This window comes from Argiope bruennichi, chromosome 7 (genome assembly GCF_947563725.1).
Source record: "Argiope bruennichi chromosome 7, qqArgBrue1.1, whole genome shotgun sequence".
NCBI lineage: Eukaryota > Metazoa > Arthropoda > Arachnida > Araneae > Araneidae > Argiope > Argiope bruennichi.
Genome location: NC_079157.1, coordinates 81,464,615 through 81,482,681, shown reverse-complemented (window position 1 = coordinate 81,482,681; position 18,067 = coordinate 81,464,615). Strand labels below are relative to the sequence as shown.

The window sequence follows — 18,067 nt, the reverse complement described above, 5'->3', positions numbered from 1 at the left end:
GACGTTTATTTTAACAGCTGTTAATTAAGTCTTCATATAATGCAGTAAACACATTACTCTCATTATATAAAATAGCAACAATAATTCTACAGTACAGATGATTCTAAGAAAAAAACAATGATATATTTTCTCTTTTAAAAGAATCTTGACCCTTTTCGAATACTAGAAAGAAAGATATTTTTATTTAACAAAATTCTTACATTTCTTTCTTATCTTGTATTCAGAATAAAATTCTTGCAAAAATGTGAGCTAATTCTTTAAGTAGATTATTATCAATAAGCAGCTTGTAGAAATTTGCAGCAGATTTCATTATAACAGGCAATTTGGATCTCATCTCCATTAAGAGATAATCCGAAGGAAATATAATGTGATGTCATTTTTAGTCCTGGTGTTTTATTTCGTCTCATCTATAATCTCTGAAATTTTATAAGCCAATTCAATTTATTTAAACGCATGTCATGTTTAAATAACTTGGGAGCATTTCGAAACACATCATGTAATTTTTAATCTTGGCCAAACGATGAAACCCTCAACTGCATCAGCATTCCCTGTCGCTCCACATCAGCGAGAGGATATTTGGCCCCTACGGATTTAATAAGACCCTGTTTCTCTACAATCGCTGTTATTTAGTGAAACTTGGTTTTGCGACTAAAATACAACGGTCTCAAATTCTTACCACCAAGCCACGTGAATTTTCTACAGGATAGAGAAAATAACAAAGATAACGTTGTCAAAAAGAAATAATTTTGTACAAAAATTTCAAAATATGTAAAGCATTTACTGCTTCCATCTTAAAATTCTAATTGTAAAATGGCATCTCTTTACATTCTTTGTATAATGGCTAATTTCTTAATCTTCCCAAGGATTTTTAAATTTGTTAGAAATTTCACTGACTGGGAATAAGACAAAAAACATAAAATCTGAATCAAAAATAAAGCGGGCGATAAAATTTGATTCCACAAAATAGTGGTATTAAGTATAAGAAAAATATACACATTTGGTAGTTAGTATTCTTAAGGAGATTTACCAACTACGAAATTGTTGTTATTAAATATTTCTAAAGCATCTCCACTACACAGAGCGAGCAGGATTTAACCAGCTTCGAGCATTTTTACCGTTTAATTTGCTTACTTGAAATGCCAAATGTGTCCTGAATCCATTAATCTTTTTAATAAAATAAAGTTATAATAAATTTTAATAGTTATAATAAATCTGGCAATACTTGCAGAAAACAGTTCTTTAATTTAAAGAAGACATTTTTTAACAATAAAAATCATAAGGTTTTGAGGGAAAAAAAATTGGAAAAATCATTCTACGCTTTCTCTAGCAAAATTTGACTAAGATATTTGCGAAGTAGGATAAATCGTTCTCTCTGAAATCAAGAGCGCTATGAACAAATAAGCTAGCTAGAGACGTAGATTATTTACTTTAAGAATAACCAATAGCCTATAAGAAAATAATTAAAAATTTCGAATTTTTTAGTAAAAATTAATTTTAACAAATATTAGAAAAAAAGTTCAAGTGAAGAATAACAAATATCCATAAAAATTCGTCGTCAAGATATTTTTTTAAAGTAAAGCAGTGGTGTGTCAACAAGAAAAAGAAAGGAATACATTCTTATCAAATTATGAAAGATTTCACTATGTTTAAAATTAGTTCTGTATTTCTGTACTCATATGTAAAAATCAATTAAAAATAAAAAAAACATTTACCTGCAATTCCACACGTCTGCAAACTGATATTTCTTTCCATACAATACATGCATCTGAAAAAAAAAATCTACATATAGCAAATAACTGAAAGACGAATACGTTCACGTCTTTTATCGGTTTTTTTTTCTTAATTAAGCTTTTAAATTTAAGCAAACTGCACGTATAATTTTTCACAAAATTTTATGCAGAAATTGTTTATTTAGTTATTTAAATCCTTGAATATGTATTTCAAAAACTATCTCTTATTTCTGTTTCTCCGTGGGCACTTCAAAATTCCAGCATGTTGGTTTGTTCTCCTCATCTTGGTGGTAGCGATGTGGTGTCGAGTCATCTCCAGCTGATAAGAAACATGCCTCTTACGGGAGGGGGAGGGGGGGGTTGTACCTTGATTAGAAATGCCCGCAGGAGCCATCCCTAATTCCTGTCTATCTTGAATGACGTTCTGGTCATTCAATTTAATTATAGGCCTGCGGGTAGGTCGGGTTGGCTTAAGAATTCTTAGTTCCCATTCTAGTGAGGATTAGACAATAAATTCATAATTTAAGTTAAATATGGAATGCACTTTACTGTTCTTTTTCTACAGCTGTAAACTACTTGTACAATATATATATATATATATATATATATATCATGTTATAATGCAAGTTTTAAAGAAACACACGTAAATGATAAAAGCGAGCTGGACATAAAAATAATATAAGAAAAATAGTGTTGGTGGTTTAAGAAAAACTATCCCGCATACTCTCACGTACCCCTCCCCGAGAAGAAAATTATTGGCTTTGAGTAAGGGTGCAATTGTCTTGCATGGCATTAGCGAATAATAGTTAAAAAGATGTTAATTTTTCACGAATCTAGCATTTTGACTGAATCTATCGTGCAAATGTGCATTTTGAACTCCTAAATGATGCCAATATCTGACACGGAACTGCAGATGTAGTCATAAAATAATCTCGCACATACGATTGACAAAAATATAAAAGAAAGTTTTATTTATCTCTCAAAATTCTGTATAATTTATTGACTGTCTATTAGGCATATAGACACACCAGCACACAATAGGATGATGTCTAACATTTTTCAGCCATTTCTACAACATTAAAAATCAGCAGTTAAACCTCTTTGTTTAGATTACGCATGTGTGATTATTACTAAATCTTTTTAATTATCGATCGCTTCTACATTGCTTTCATTTATTGAAATCAGAAGTAATGTTATTCGGATGAGATAAGAGGTGTTTTTTCACAAGTCGTGATAGTGCTTATATTTACTCACTGATGCTCTGAGGTCCTGACGGATTGCATTCATGTCGATGGAGCCATCTTGAGTTCCGGCATGGGAAGCAGGTGACAACAGTTTCTTTGTCGAATATCTTTCAAGGGAAAGAAGAAGTTCCCCATTGTAGGATGCGTTCACTAGAAAATAAGATTGAATCTTTACATCCAGTTTAGATAATTAAAAGATGAAAGTTTAGAAACTATTTATCAGTTAAGGGTGCATGCAATATGTATCAATTATTGTGAAAATAATACATTTTGAAACTGAAATGAGTGTCTTCTGATTTTTGAAGAAATTTTTAATACATCCATTTTTTATGGTACGAATGAAAAAAGTGAGGGAATCTCCTTTTTTTTAAAATCAACCTTAAAGTTCTTGTTAAGAACAGCAAAGTCAAATTAAAAATGTTGTTATCTTGTTAAAAACAGCTTCGAACAAAAAACTTATATTAAACAAGAATACGCAGGTTCGAAATTCTGCTCAATTACCACTCTGCTGTGGATAATTATTAATATAAGTGTTAGTAATAAATCAAATTATGGATATAAAAGCATGTAATGTTTTGCACGAATATGAAAAAAAAAAAAAAAATGTAAAGCATATACCTAAGTCTGAGCATCGACCATCCGGGCCGAGCGTCAATAATGGAGGACATCTACAAAGAGCTTCATATCCGTCCATATCGCAAATAGCTCCTTTTCGACTGCACTCTTTTTTTTGAGAATCCAGGTCACATTTTCCTATGGAATAATATATAAAAAAGTTCATTATTAACATTTCTGAGTCTTTCGAGTGCGATAATTCAAGCAATATCAAAATGAGAAAATATTTTGAAGTAGTTAATTTAATCTCGACAATAATTCAGCATTCTTTCAACATAACTTATTAAAATAAATGCATGTCAGCAAATGTTTGCAATAAAGAAAAACTTAACTGAAGCAGTATAATTATTTTGCATGCAAATCGTTGCATTTTACGTAAAGATCTATATATGACTTTTATTATAACTTATATAACCTTTATCAAATACAACTGTATACACACACACATATATATATATATATATATATATATATATATATATATATATATATATATATATATATATATATAAAAATATTTAAATTATTAATGTAAAAATGCTTTATCGAAGCAAGTTTCTCTAAGGATGCCCTCCATTATTCAATATCCTTAAAAGAATATATATTGCTCTAAACTTTCTAAATACCTCAAGCATATACAATACGTATGAAAATGCAGATTTTGAAGCTTCTTAAGTCTTCTTCTTAGTTCACTTCAGTTATTTAAAATAAAATACCAATATAGAATGAGAAATTCATACTGGACCGTTAATACATTTTGGAAACTTGATGAGAGAAATTTAAGTCATAAATTAATTACAAGTAAATATGCACAACTTGTGCAAACAATGCTTCATGCTGGAGAACGCATTTTAAGTCGGGGCTACAAATCATTGCAAAATAAAAGGATCGCGGCTCCTATTGTCACTCACACATTTTCAACAGAACTCATTTTGAGTCATATGTCCGTTCATTTTTTTATATTTATTAAAGCTTTTTTTTACCAACGAAAATGAAATCAATAGAGTTCTTCGAAGTCAAATTAATTGTAATATTTACAACATTTGAGCATATAATTGATATTTTGTTGAAAAATAATTAAAATCAACTAGGAAATACAAATTTAACACATCTGATATATTTAAAACATACTAGCATATTTCTCCTTTATATTCTTTTGCTGAAAAATGTTTAAAAGTTATAATCAGATATTTTATTTATAAGTAAATTTAATTACTGAAATATATTGTTTTATCTATATAATAATAACTAGTAAAATATTTTATACATATTTAAATATCGGTTTTAATATCAAGTGCACAGATTTCTAATCAAAGGAACGCATAAGTAAACGGCTTTATGGCGAAATTTGTAACTTCACATAAATATTGCGGTGTACAGCTGCTATAGATAAAAAAAAGATAACAGATATTGTGTAGAAAAAAAACTACAAATATTAATAATTAATTTGTAAACAATTCTGAAATATTTTGAATTATTTTGATAAATTCTCAGACTTACTTTTACATGTTCCATCTGTATCCATGCCTAACCCTTTCCCACACTCACACAAGAAACCATCAGGATGATCAAAATCTTCCATGCAGATAGCGTTTCTCTTTTTACAAATTTCTTTGCCTGCTCCTTCAGTGCACATAAATTTTTCTGAAACAAAATGAAAATGTATGAATTAACATCGAATTTTACTTTCCCAGTAATGAAATATTGAGCAAGAAAATATTGCAATCATTCAAAAACTTCGACCTCAAGAGATGGATGATATTTCACGCTTAAGTCTTATCAAGTCAAAGAAAACCGTTTTCGGAATTATGACTGTTTATCCTTAATTTCGATATATCAAAAAAGAAAAAAAAGCTAGATAAAATAAATATAGCACACCCCTCATCAACACATACAAATTTGCATTGATAGGAAGTTTATATAGGAATAGTATATATTGATAGGAAGTACGTATTGATTGGAACGTATATATTGATAGGAAAGTAGGTACTGATAGAAAGTGCATATAATATATTGATAGGAAGTACGCATTGATTGGAAAATATGTATCGATAGGAAAATTTGAAATATTAATAAGAATCTTGGTTACTATTAATAATAATCAATGCTAGTAATAAAAATAAGTAATAATTATCGATCAATTGGATAAATCAATTGATTATTTTTACTCTAACCTCTGCTAATTATATAGTTGAATTTATGTGCATTGCCATTTAGCACCAATTTAAGCTAGTAAAACGAAAGAAAAAAATCTGATTAATTACTTCTGCAAGTGAATCCAGTGTCATCATAGGTATATTTTCCGACACATTTGCATTTAAACACCAATTTTTTATCTACCACACAGGCGTTACCGGGACACAGTCCTTCTGGAATTTGATTTGCGGTACATAGATCTATAAATAAAGGAAATTATTATAATGATATAATAATAAATATTAATAATCCTCGTTTATTTTTTATTATTTTCGATTTTTAACGTTTAATACATCAGAAATTTGGACAAACATGAATTTAAATGTAAATTAAGTCTGAATGGAAATTCAGCGATACATTTCGCTTGAAATGATATGGAATCTTAATATAAGTAATTATGACATTATATATATTTTCAAAATAATGCCTATATAATAAATTGGTTCATCGCCAAAGTTGATACCCGATTTTCAAAAGAGATTCCAGAATGCATATTATTGGAAAATGCAAAGGATTGTTTGTACTTTAAAGACAGATAAAAGTATTTCTGAGCGTCGAATATTGATAAAATAAGATAATTTTTGAGTTATGTTAAATTTTAATGATAAATGAAAGGTTCAATTCAACTACACATGAAGAATTTCGGTTGCTTATTTATACTATGCTTTTGCTCTGCGGGTTGTAAAAAACAGTTTTTCTTGATTTCGGAACTGTGATTTTTATACTGTGAGATTAGCCAAGATCAGGATGGCGTTATGACATTTATTATGGTATTGTAGATGCTTTAATGGAAGAAAACTCTGCAATAACAATGAAGTAGAACTTGGAAACATTGAATACTGATAATTTGACTACTTAAAAAGGTTTGTACACATTTCCATGTTTGATACCTGAATGCCGCATCACTCTCTTTCTCTTTACATCAACCGTTTCTCTCCTTGAACTCTCCATTAGAGAGCAGTGTCTGTAATGCTTGATAACAAGTGAAGAGAAGAGATTTCATGTAACGATTGTTCTCCAATTTTTGTTGTGTTCTTGGCCATGTTGTCGTTTATCGGATATATTCACTTTGAGCTCTTCCGACTAAGCAAAACGGCCGTGTCAAGAAAGTACTATGAACAATTCATTAAATTGGGGAGAAACCCTTTGGGCTCTAGTAAACGAAAGATCTATGATATTCATCTACGGCGACGTCAAACCAGACATTGAGCAACAGACACTGAGAAAATTTCAAGAGTTGAACAGAAGCATATAAAATGCATCCTATTCTCCCGATCTTTTGCTATCTGACTGTCACCTATTCTGCTCTTTAAAGAATTCAAGAAGAAAGACAAAAATTCAAAATTCGAGGAAGAGGCTTAAAAGCAACTCAACAAATTTTTTTCAGGAAACCAAGATCATTCTTCAAAATCGGATTTGTAGATCGTAGGATCGTGTCGTACAGAAGAATAGAGATTATGATGTTATAAAAACCATATTGTTACAATTTCACACATCAGACAATCTTTTCAATGGAAATATTAAAAATATCTAAATTCTTGCAAAGATTTTTCTATTATTGACAAATATAGGTTGCTCCACTGATGAAACAAACTGATCACTAATGATTTGAAATCATTTTTTTTCAAAAAAAAAGTTTTGAGTTTATGGCTATTATTTCCTATAATTATGGCTATTATTTCCTATATTTTAATCTGAGTTGACGGTAATAACATACTAAGTGCTTTAGAAAATATGCAGTCGGGTATATGAGTATTTCCTATCGCATAATAGCGTGAAATGTTTCATGTACTTATTAAAGTAAGAATTTCTATAAAGAATGGAATACATGTTAATAATAATAATATCATTTACAAGTTGAAAATTTTGTCTGTCTATAATTTAACATTATTTTACTTTTACTTCGAAATAGTGTACTGTTTAAAGAATGCCGTCACTTAGCTCTCTGTCCACCCCCTCTGTTATCATTGCTCTATTTGGTGTATAATCTTTTCGCGGAAGATTTACAAGCCATCTCCATCTCAATTTTTCTTAGATTAGTGGATTTTCGTATACATTTTATATTGAACGTATTCACAATAGCACATATTTCATGATAAAAATTTAAATAAAAAATTATATTTTCATATTAGTCAATAAAATTGATTAAATTATGATTTCACATAATAGGTGCCATCCTGTGAGGAATTTGCGAAAAGGTGAAAAAAATTTATAATAATAACAAATAATTTTGAAACTCAGTGAAGATAAAAAGAAGAAATTAATTATGAATCAATACTTAAAAAAAAACTTTTGTTATTGTATTAAAATATTGAGATTAATAATTCAAACCAAATGTGTGCAGACAGAGAAAAAATAATAGAAACAAGATTCCTCGGAAAGAATAGATAAATCATAATTAATATCACCAGAAAGAAAATGTATCGCTATTATGCCATTTCATTTCACTTCCAGTCATTGATAAAAAGTAATTATCTTGAAACTAATACTCTAAAAATATTCTTAACTCTTTTCTTAACACGCTATAAATATTCCTTTTTTATTCTTTTTCATTTTAATAATAGACATTTTTCTATGCATGTTTATATTTAGTTTCCATTTATAACATTTCCCATTTTTTAAAAATATTTGTATGAATATTTGTTAGTTAAAAGAAACTTACCGACACAGGTAGATCCATTAAAAACATGTGTCGGGGGACACAGGCATGTGTCGTTGCCACCTATCTCAACACAGTCTCCAACGCCACAATTCACAGAGCAGAGTTCAGTGGTGTTTTCACGTACTATGAATAAGTAATTATTAATTAGCTCATATTTTTCTAAAGGGTAATTGTTTTTAAATGTTATTAATGCAAAGAAATTTCAGAATATTTTTGCTTTTATTAAGATGAAAACATTTTGCAGGTAATCCCCGTGTAGTCTTATTTATAGGGTTGTTATAAAATATCATGCAATTTAAATTTATCTTGGTTGAGAAAAGTGATAAAAATGTATCAAAAATTAAAAATAATCATATTTATATAACTGAAAAAGACTTCAATAAAGCAATATTCTCAAAATGGCCACGTATTAAAATCCTAAATATTTATCAATCTTCCATAATCAGAAATAGGATTCTAAAATAATTAGATTTAAATCTGTTGAAATCATATAAATTCAATTTCATTGATCTGAAATTGCATATTAAACCAGATAATTAAATATATAGCTTAATAAAATTGTGCGCTTATATACGATGTAAAATAAATGATTTCTTCCGAATTATAAGTTCGGAAATGCAATTCACATAATTTTCGTGTAAAGAATCTAAATTGAAAAGTCAAACAGAGACCACATTTATGAAAGAGTTTTTTTCCCCTCAGACGTCACAAAATAAATATAAAAGGAGAGAGATCCCTTTTAGGCTTTCATGGGCATTATGTAACAATCATTTATGGTCATTGTCGATTATTAAAATATGTGGATTAAACGAAGAACAAAAGCTGAATCAACAGCAAATAAATGAGACGGAAAACTGAAAGAATGGAATGGAGTATGATTCATCGACAAAGAATTACTGGAACTAGAGCGCAACTGCTTGTTTGTTACGTAGTAAATTGCCCTTTCTTGTATTTCTATAATAGTTTTCTTGAGTATTTTAAATTTTAAAAGGACAAAGACATAAAGGAATCCAGTGCATTCGTTCCACGACTTTCATCTGACCACTAACTAATTAGACAATCCTTTCTTTGTTATCTTATAATTATAGTTGAAAAGATGTCATTTGTTTAGATAGATGGTTTGGTACATTTAGAATAGCAGATGAGAGCCACAGGCGAGTCACGAAGTAGTCACTGATGTATTTAAAGGAGTATAACGTCAAGAACTGTGCTCCTTATATAAATAAAGCAAAACATATAAATTGCGTTCTAAAATCAAAAAATGAAAAATTGAAATCTGCTATCACAAATTTCAAGTTATCATGTGTGAACAATATTTTTTAAAGTCACGTGGTATCAATACGACTGAAAAATAACACCATATGTATCACATGACTCATATTTCTCATCTTTTAAGTGACTATTAGATTTCGCATAAGACAATATTTAGATAACGGTTTTTTTTTAAATCTCAAAATCATTTAAGCTCTAAAACTTTTTCACAGGCTAGAAAGATTGGAAATTAAAAGAAATTTTATATATATATATATATATATATATATATATATATATATATATATATATATATATATATATATATATATAAACTTTCGATACCTCCCAGTGGTGTTTCTTGTTAATCTCCTTTGTGCTTCTTCTGGCGATAACTTCTTACGACCCTGTCCTTTATTGGGCAGATAGGAGAATCGGGTACATGCCGGACATTCATGCCTCGTGGTAGCGAAAAGTGACAACCTTCTTTATCATTTTTAATGACTCTAAAAACTGAAAAATTAATACCTCAAAAGCGATAAATCGCCAATTTTCTGCCCTTGCATTTTGTGGCTCCAAAAACCCCCAAATCAAAACACCATCATGTTCTCACATAATAATAATTGGAAGAAATTATAAATAATTTTATTAACTTTTTATTTAGAACGAATTAAAGAAATTTATAAAATGAAATCAATGATTAAAATGATTATTGTTTGCATGAATTGTGCGTAGCTTTTAGGAAGTTTATTTTTGTTAAATTATTATTTGCTGTATAGTGAAATATTGTCTCACACTAATGCGAATCACTTTATTTTGGGAGAGATAAATCTTATTTTCATTTCATTTCTTAAGCTTTTAATAACATTTCTAAAATTCTTACCACAAGTTCTGCTGTCCGGTTGCAGAGTGAATCCTGGATAACAGGCACAGCTTTCTGTGTCAATATCACACATTTGTTGACATTTCAAGATGCTTGGAATACTGCACACATTTCCTAAATAAAAAAAAATATTTTATTGTCCTATTTCATAAATTCAAAATATTATACAATGTATTCCATGCATTTCATCTACAATATGGAGGTACAGATGTTTTCGAAGAAGATTACTGACTTAATCGTTATGAAAATAAAACCTTGAGCGGAAATAAATTTTTGCTATGTAGCTGTTATAATAGATATTTTTAAAAAATGGAAACTGGAACTCTATTTTTAAAAAAAATATTGTATTGCTTCTTTCTATAATTAAAACTTTACAGGATGATTTATAGTTCAGCTCCAAGGTTATTAAGGAAAGAAGGGAACAGAAATATGTTTTCGAGGTTTTGAAGGAAATATTAAAATTCCACTTAACTTTTGCTTAAAAAATCTAATAAAAATTTTGAAACTATTTTCTCCGATTGAGCACATACTGCCCAAGAAATAACTCCTTGTCAAAATTTACAACCATGTCCTGCGATCTACTACAAAACATTACGCATGATTTTTAGTTATGCATGTTGCTTAAAGCAACTGATCAAAAGTAACCCAACACTTGTGGATTTAAGCATTTTATTTTTGAATTTCTCTAGAACGTTTGGACGAAACATTCTTGAAATTCATTTATATAAAAAATGCATTTAATTCAAATTTTTCAGTGAAGATTCAATCAGTGAGCTTTTAGGAAACTGGCCAGAAAATAATTTAAAATCTCTTCTCATACAGAATGCTGCTAAGAATTTTTGTTTGCCATGCACAATTTGTGCATGTAATTTCATAAAAATGATATTTATGTTTAAGAAGATTTCAAGGTTTATAAAGAAAAAAATCCCAAGTTTCCCCAAGTGATTTCTTTTCTTATACGACACAAAGATTTTCACAAAATTACATGAAATTTACACAATATATACCTATATGCAGGAATGGTACTATTTTGATCTTCGCACCCCTAAAATCTGTTAAATTCAGGTATCTCTGAATACTCTAAGGTCTAAGTTTCTCTTTCAAAGATAAGACAAATTCTATGTCGTCTAAGGGGATGCGTCTCCTCAGCATCCATTTAGTCTTAAAGAGTTGGTTATACAAAATAACTGAAGTCTCAAACATCCTTTGAGTGTTCTCAGGAAATTTCCTGTCTCCCGAACCAATAAAAAGTAAGCGTCTTTAATGAGCAAAGTACGTTCCTCTGGAAATCTTTTAACAAATCTTAACCAAAAGGAATATCCAGGCATCTAGGGTGCCCATCGTAGTTACTCTGAATGTGCGTTTTTGGCTTTTCATTAACGAGAGAGTTAAATACCTAAGTTAAGATATACCTATCTACCCAAGTTTCACAATTTCTATATTCTTAATATCTGGATTAGTTTTAATTTAATGGGTTTTTTTAAAAAATTTTTTTACACATTTTGATTGAAATGCATAGATTTGACACAATTCGAAAGGAGCTCTTATTAAACTTCAAAAAATAGCTGCAATATTAAAGCTTAGCTTCACTTAAACTAAATCCCAATATTAGAAAATAAACAAACGAATGCAGGGTTTACCTTCCATACAATATTCTCCATTGAAAATATATCCTTTCTTGCACTTGCATTTCACATATCCTGGATCACTTTCAATGTCTTCACATTCTTCATTTTCGCCGCAGGGATGCAAGGCACAGAAATTGGCTGAAAGGGTTACTCGTCATTATTAAAATTGTTTATTGTTGCACGGAATATTAAATGAATTATTATTAACTTTAGTTAGATTTTCATATGCTGTTGATTACATTTCACTTTATCGCTAGTGCGCCAGATTTTAAACCCACGAAAATGTGCTAAATATAACAATCTTAAGTAAATGATATTTTTCTTATACTACATGATACGTTCAAAAAAGAAATCAAATTTTTGAAAAAGAACTTTAACAAATCCATGTCCAAATTGTATGGTCATTTATTGCATTACTTTAATTTTAAAAACTCATTTACTGAAACCATAAATTTTTTTAATAATCTTAACAAGAGAGGGGTTCCAGACATCTAAATATTATGAATGGTAATTCGAGAAAAACATCCACCAAAAACGATTCAAAAGCTGGACGCGCTTCCAACTCAGGGGGCCACCTTTACGTCATGGAAATAAGTATTTTGATTAGTACGAATCCTATTAAATGAATATGAAATTTTCACAGATGTTGCCCCAAATATGAATTCATGCCAGGAAATTTTGATTAATAATCTATTGGCACTTATCATTGCATTAAAATTTGCCTTTTGTCTTTTAACATTAGCAAAATATGTCATAGCTTATGAATAGTTGCTATATCCCATAAATGCAGATATAAAAGATGTAATAGTTAGGAACTCGATAAATTTCAACCTTTTAATATCTAGCTATGCTTCGAATGATTCGAAACGATTGAAAGAGTTTGTGAAATATTTTACGAAGTCTCAAAAAATTAATACGTTGTGCGAGTCAGAAATGAATGTACTTCAAACAACGATGTGGCTTGAGTTGCGGACATACACATTTCAGATGTTATAAAACTTTCAATTAAACCATTGCGTAAAGATTTCTGTGTGGATTGGCTTCATAAGCTACAGGTTTTGCAAACAGACTTAAGAATGAAGCCAATTCTCACGTATGTGCCGAAGTTAACTGCCATAATTTGCGATTTGGAAATACGGATACTGACTGCACATGGAATAATTGAATAATAGCGTGATTCTCCATAATTCAGCTTTTTCTCAGACAGTCGTGTTTTGTTATCCTATTTTCTTCATAGTAAAGCTATTAATTGCTTCATTTACCGAGACATGCTCTGGTTCTTCACTCAATGAAAGAAAATGGTACCCGACTTCATTCTGCAGTTGCTGAGCTTCATTACAATAGCAAAACAACGTGCATCAGTACCTGGAAGATCGTCAACCCTATCGCTGGATCGGCCATGCTGAGTCAAATGATATGCCATCGATGTCTTGGTCTCCAGATCTAAACCTTGCGATTTATTTTCTAATGAGGTTTCTTTAAAGAGGTATTTTTCATACCTTTACTTGACTTCATGCATCCAATTTTCATATTAGACGCATTAACAGGACACATTCTATAACGAGTGTCGTTAAAACAGAATACCGAATAGACAGTTGTAGTGTCACAGAAGGAGCAAACGTAGAATAGCTACAGAAACTTGGATTAGCTGAGGTTTCACTTTTTTCTCCCTTTAATGGGAATCACTCAGTGACATTTTTACACATGTGACATTTTTGCATGAGAACATGCTGCTGTAAGTGCTTTACGGTTGTTATAGAAATAACTCGATCCATGAAGCAACACTCAATAACGTAGTTTTCACGAAAAAAAAACGATATTTTTTAAGCTGTGCAGTGATGAATATTCTTAATTGGCAATAATTAATATAAACTCTCCCAAGCAATAAGGTAATATGAATTTAATTATGAAGAACTGAAAATGTATGCATGAAATTGTTGAGATCTAGTGTTGCTTTCATTTAGACCACAATATATATACCCACTATTTTACTAGTATATAAGGGCCTGCAATTTTTTAAAAAAAACTTCGAAGTATTAATCAGTTAGTAGTGTGAAAATTACAACAGTACAAACAACATAAAATTCTATGGTCATCTTCAAACGAAACGTATAATAATTTAAATACAATGCATTTTCTTTTACTTACGCACGCATTTTTTACCACTCAGGATAAAATCTTCTTTGCATTGACAAGCTCCATTTTTGCACACTTCGTTGTTTGCTTCATTGCATTTTATGGCCATAAATGGACACAGATCCACAACTGAAATAAAAATTGCGATATTTATAATATTTCAAATGTAAATAAAATTTCTGGTATCGTTAAATAGAATTATTGGAAGGTGATGAAAGGAAAAAATGTGAATATGTTTTTAGTAAACACTTTGCATTTGTATAAACATTTGTCTAGGAAAATACTTTTTGTAGTTAGATATTTTTAGTAAAAGGTGACGTTTTATAATTCATAAACAAGTTATAAGGAATTATATAAATTAAGAGAATAAACCAACAATAAAATGATTCTAAAAAAACAAATCAGTTGGGTAATCTTTTTTAAATTATGTTAATCATTTGCTGACCTGTAAATTGGAATTATCTAGTCCCAATATAATACAATTTTAAAAAGGATTACGCACTTGAAGCTTTCTTTCATCCTCTTGATGTTTTATTTATTTTAAGGCTATTAAATGTTCAATGTCTATAATACGGAATAAAGAATATTTTGTTCACTCGCATTATTATTTTTTAAAATTAATTTTGGAAGAATAAATAATTAATTTATAAACGATCCATTTCAATTTTCGTCCCTAATAGAGGATTTTGAAAAATAAACAAAAATATTTTAATTAAACAATCAATTGCTAATTTAAAAATTCATTAAATATGTTTTTTATAAATAGCTTTTAATTAATTTCTATAATCCTAATAGTGATTTGTAAAAATGTTAACCGTTGTTGTGCAAAAAAAACCAGAATATTATGCGTAAACTTAAATGCATTTTAATCTCTCTGTTATGAACAAGATTTCCAATACTCATAGCATGCTTGTTTGTTTGTTTGGATTTTTCTGAAGCAAGAGCCATGGTTTAGACTATGCTGCGCCAAACTAAGGTTGAAATCCTATCAATGTACAATAATCAAAAACAGATAGTGTACAAAAATACCCAAAAACAAACAAGTTTAAATGAGTACATAAAATTTGACAGACTTTAAAAATGCAAGAATTTGAGCATGTGTTGTCTTACCAAGTAAGAAAGGTAATGGAGTGATCGTGCTTTGAAAAAATAGCAAACGCTGAGCATTGAAATTTTTGCATTCTGACAATATACGTTGGACAGACATTTGGCAGTCACACTGACAACATAGAGGTGGTTGTTCACCTAGCAACAAGTGGAGATGGGTTAATCTAGTATGCCCAGTGCGTAAACGAGTTAACACTGCGTCTGCTTTTCGATTCGGTAATGAAAACCATGGTTGTACATGAGGTTGTACATGAAACCATGGTTGTACATTAGGTTATTGTTAGTTTCAAGGTCCCACTGAGCTTGCTATTTGAATTAAAGAAGCATTTTAGTGTGCTTATTTAAGTCGCTTACAGTCGCTTATACTGTTGCCTATTATTGCCTACTATTGCCTATTTTTATTGGTATACTGTTGAATACTATTGCCTGCTCATTGCCCAGAATTCCTACATGAGAGGATATCCAAAAGAATAAAATAGTAAAATCACAAGAAGTCAGATTTTTAAAATTTTTTAAAATCAAATTATGGTTATAAGGATGAAGATAAAATGATTTTAGTGATTGTCCAACATTTAGAGAGTCGGTATAAATAATAATGTATATAAAATAGCAGTTGTTTCTGCCGTAAAAAATTGAACAAAAGAAATGAAGTGTAAAAGAAATGAATGAATCTGGTAAGACAACAGCGCGAAAAAGACATGATTAGATCATGACCCATTGGTATAAATCGGAAGAAAGTCTTTGTATTTGTCTGTCTGTGGAAGAAAAATCTGCTGATAAGTAATTTGTGTTGTCTCAGATTTGTTAAAAATGTTGAACTGGTTTAAAAATTGCATATTAAGATTTTTTCAAGGTCGAAAGCCATTTACCAGCTGGGGACTTATGTGTAGGTTAAGCAGATTTTCTGAAAGAAAATTTTGGATTCTTGTAAAAAATTTCTTGAATTCTAAAATAATAGCTCAAAGACAGCATTCGTCTTCTTACATCAAGGGAAGGTTCATAACATTCGGTATAAAGACTTTTCACAGGAGATGTCTTAAATGGCCCTGAACACAATATAAGTGCTGTGTGATGAACAGGATCCAGTTCTTTTAAAACGCCTTTTCTTGCAGATCCATAAATTTTGCAGCCGTAATCCAACTAGAGAGCACAGTGGCTTTATATATTTTAATCAAAGAGTCATTGCATGCTTTACATAATACACATATTCCGATATATATAATATATAAGTACAAAAAATCAGTTTAATAAATTTAAAAAGTGTCTGTGGTAATATTTTTAATGCGTTATCAAGAACAGATATGACTCTGTTTTTCTATACAAAATAGTTTCTAGAATTTTTTTACACTACATAAAAAATTACCTTCGCATTGTTTTCTCTCATAATTGTAATACTGATTCTCTGCACATGTACAGCGACCTAATTTGGCCTGTAAGTCAAACGTACAACCTCCTCCTTCGCAAAGTTCTTTACCTTCACCTTCCGTGCACCAATTAGTATCTGTGCAGTTCTCTCCTGTGTACGGAGAAGGACAGACGCACTTTGCGATTCCGTTTTCCTCCTTGCAAGTTCCCCCATTTTGGCACGGATTAATATCGCATACTCCTGAAAAAGGACAGAGGTAAATAATCTTTAATAAAACTAGTTCTTATACCTTCCATTATTTGGAATATTTAGAAGCCAATTAATATATGCCATTTTTCCTTCAAAATAACACTGTTTGTTTATTGCGAATTTCTATACATTGTTTAAATTTTCAGTTACTGAAATGCTTGAACGGCTATTTTTACAATGCCCCAGCAGATGGCGCAACGTTGTCTGCCATGAAATAAAATAGGAATAGATCCAGATGCCATTAATGCACTGAGATTAGTACAAACTAAAATTGTTTTTTTTATAAATTAGAAGGGTTAACATATGGAATGAAGAATGCATAAAAATAAAATAAATACTTATTCAACTAATTTTTATTATTACAATTTTTATTATTGAAGGGCTTCTGAACCTTCTATGTCTAATGAAGAAGTATTGAGGACATGATTTACTGATAACTAAATGATGTCCAAACACAATGCGATTTCTTTTTATTTAAAGAAAATTAAATAATACCTAGGGATATGCAATGCAGAAAGGTTGTTTACTTTTTTTCCATTTTCTTAATAAATTCAGATAAATATCAATAGCATTATACTATCAATCTAATTATTAAATTTAGATGTATAAAAATATTTTATTTAATAAGTATCAAGCGCATAATCTGGAAATGTCTGTTGTCCATTCTCTTTTTTCTTTGGAATAGTAAAAAGATCTCCTGAACTTTCTGAAATGGAACAATTATTTTCGCAAAGAGTATTTCATAATTTCGGAAAGAAATAATGTGCCTCTCTCTGAACTATAAGCACATTAATGGCTCACTTTCAAGAAAGAGTAGTTAAATTTAAGGTTACGATTTCTCGAGATAAATATTCAACTAGAAAAAGGTTTTTTTTTTTTTTTTTAAACTTTAAGCAAGCAATTTCATCTTGTTCTATAACTAGCATGTTCTAGAGGAATAAAGGTTATATCTGTGTCAATCTCTGAAAAGGCAACTATCTTAGTCACTATGGTAATTTGA

The 18,067-nt window shown here is 29.8% G+C and overlaps 1 protein-coding gene across 5 annotated transcripts in view; it reads right to left on the bottom strand.

The window, feature by feature from the left end:
* Nucleotides 1–18,067, bottom strand: part of LOC129975618 (neurogenic locus notch homolog protein 1-like) — a 74,021-nt gene that overhangs the window by 12,095 nt on the left and 43,859 nt on the right. For all 5 annotated transcript variants that reach the window (XM_056088696.1, XM_056088698.1, XM_056088699.1 and 2 more), the window contains 10 exons: nt 16,816–17,058; nt 14,358–14,474; nt 12,222–12,347; nt 10,582–10,695; nt 8,448–8,570; nt 5,854–5,985; nt 5,090–5,233; nt 3,593–3,727; nt 2,985–3,124; nt 1,713–1,765 (listed from right to left, as the gene is read on the bottom strand). In XM_056088696.1, the coding sequence (XP_055944671.1) occupies nt 1,713–1,765; nt 2,985–3,124; nt 3,593–3,727; nt 5,090–5,233; nt 5,854–5,985; nt 8,448–8,570; nt 10,582–10,695; nt 12,222–12,347; nt 14,358–14,474; nt 16,816–17,058 (1,327 nt within the window). The remainder of the gene's footprint in view (nt 1–1,712; nt 1,766–2,984; nt 3,125–3,592; nt 3,728–5,089; nt 5,234–5,853; nt 5,986–8,447; nt 8,571–10,581; nt 10,696–12,221; nt 12,348–14,357; nt 14,475–16,815; nt 17,059–18,067) is intronic.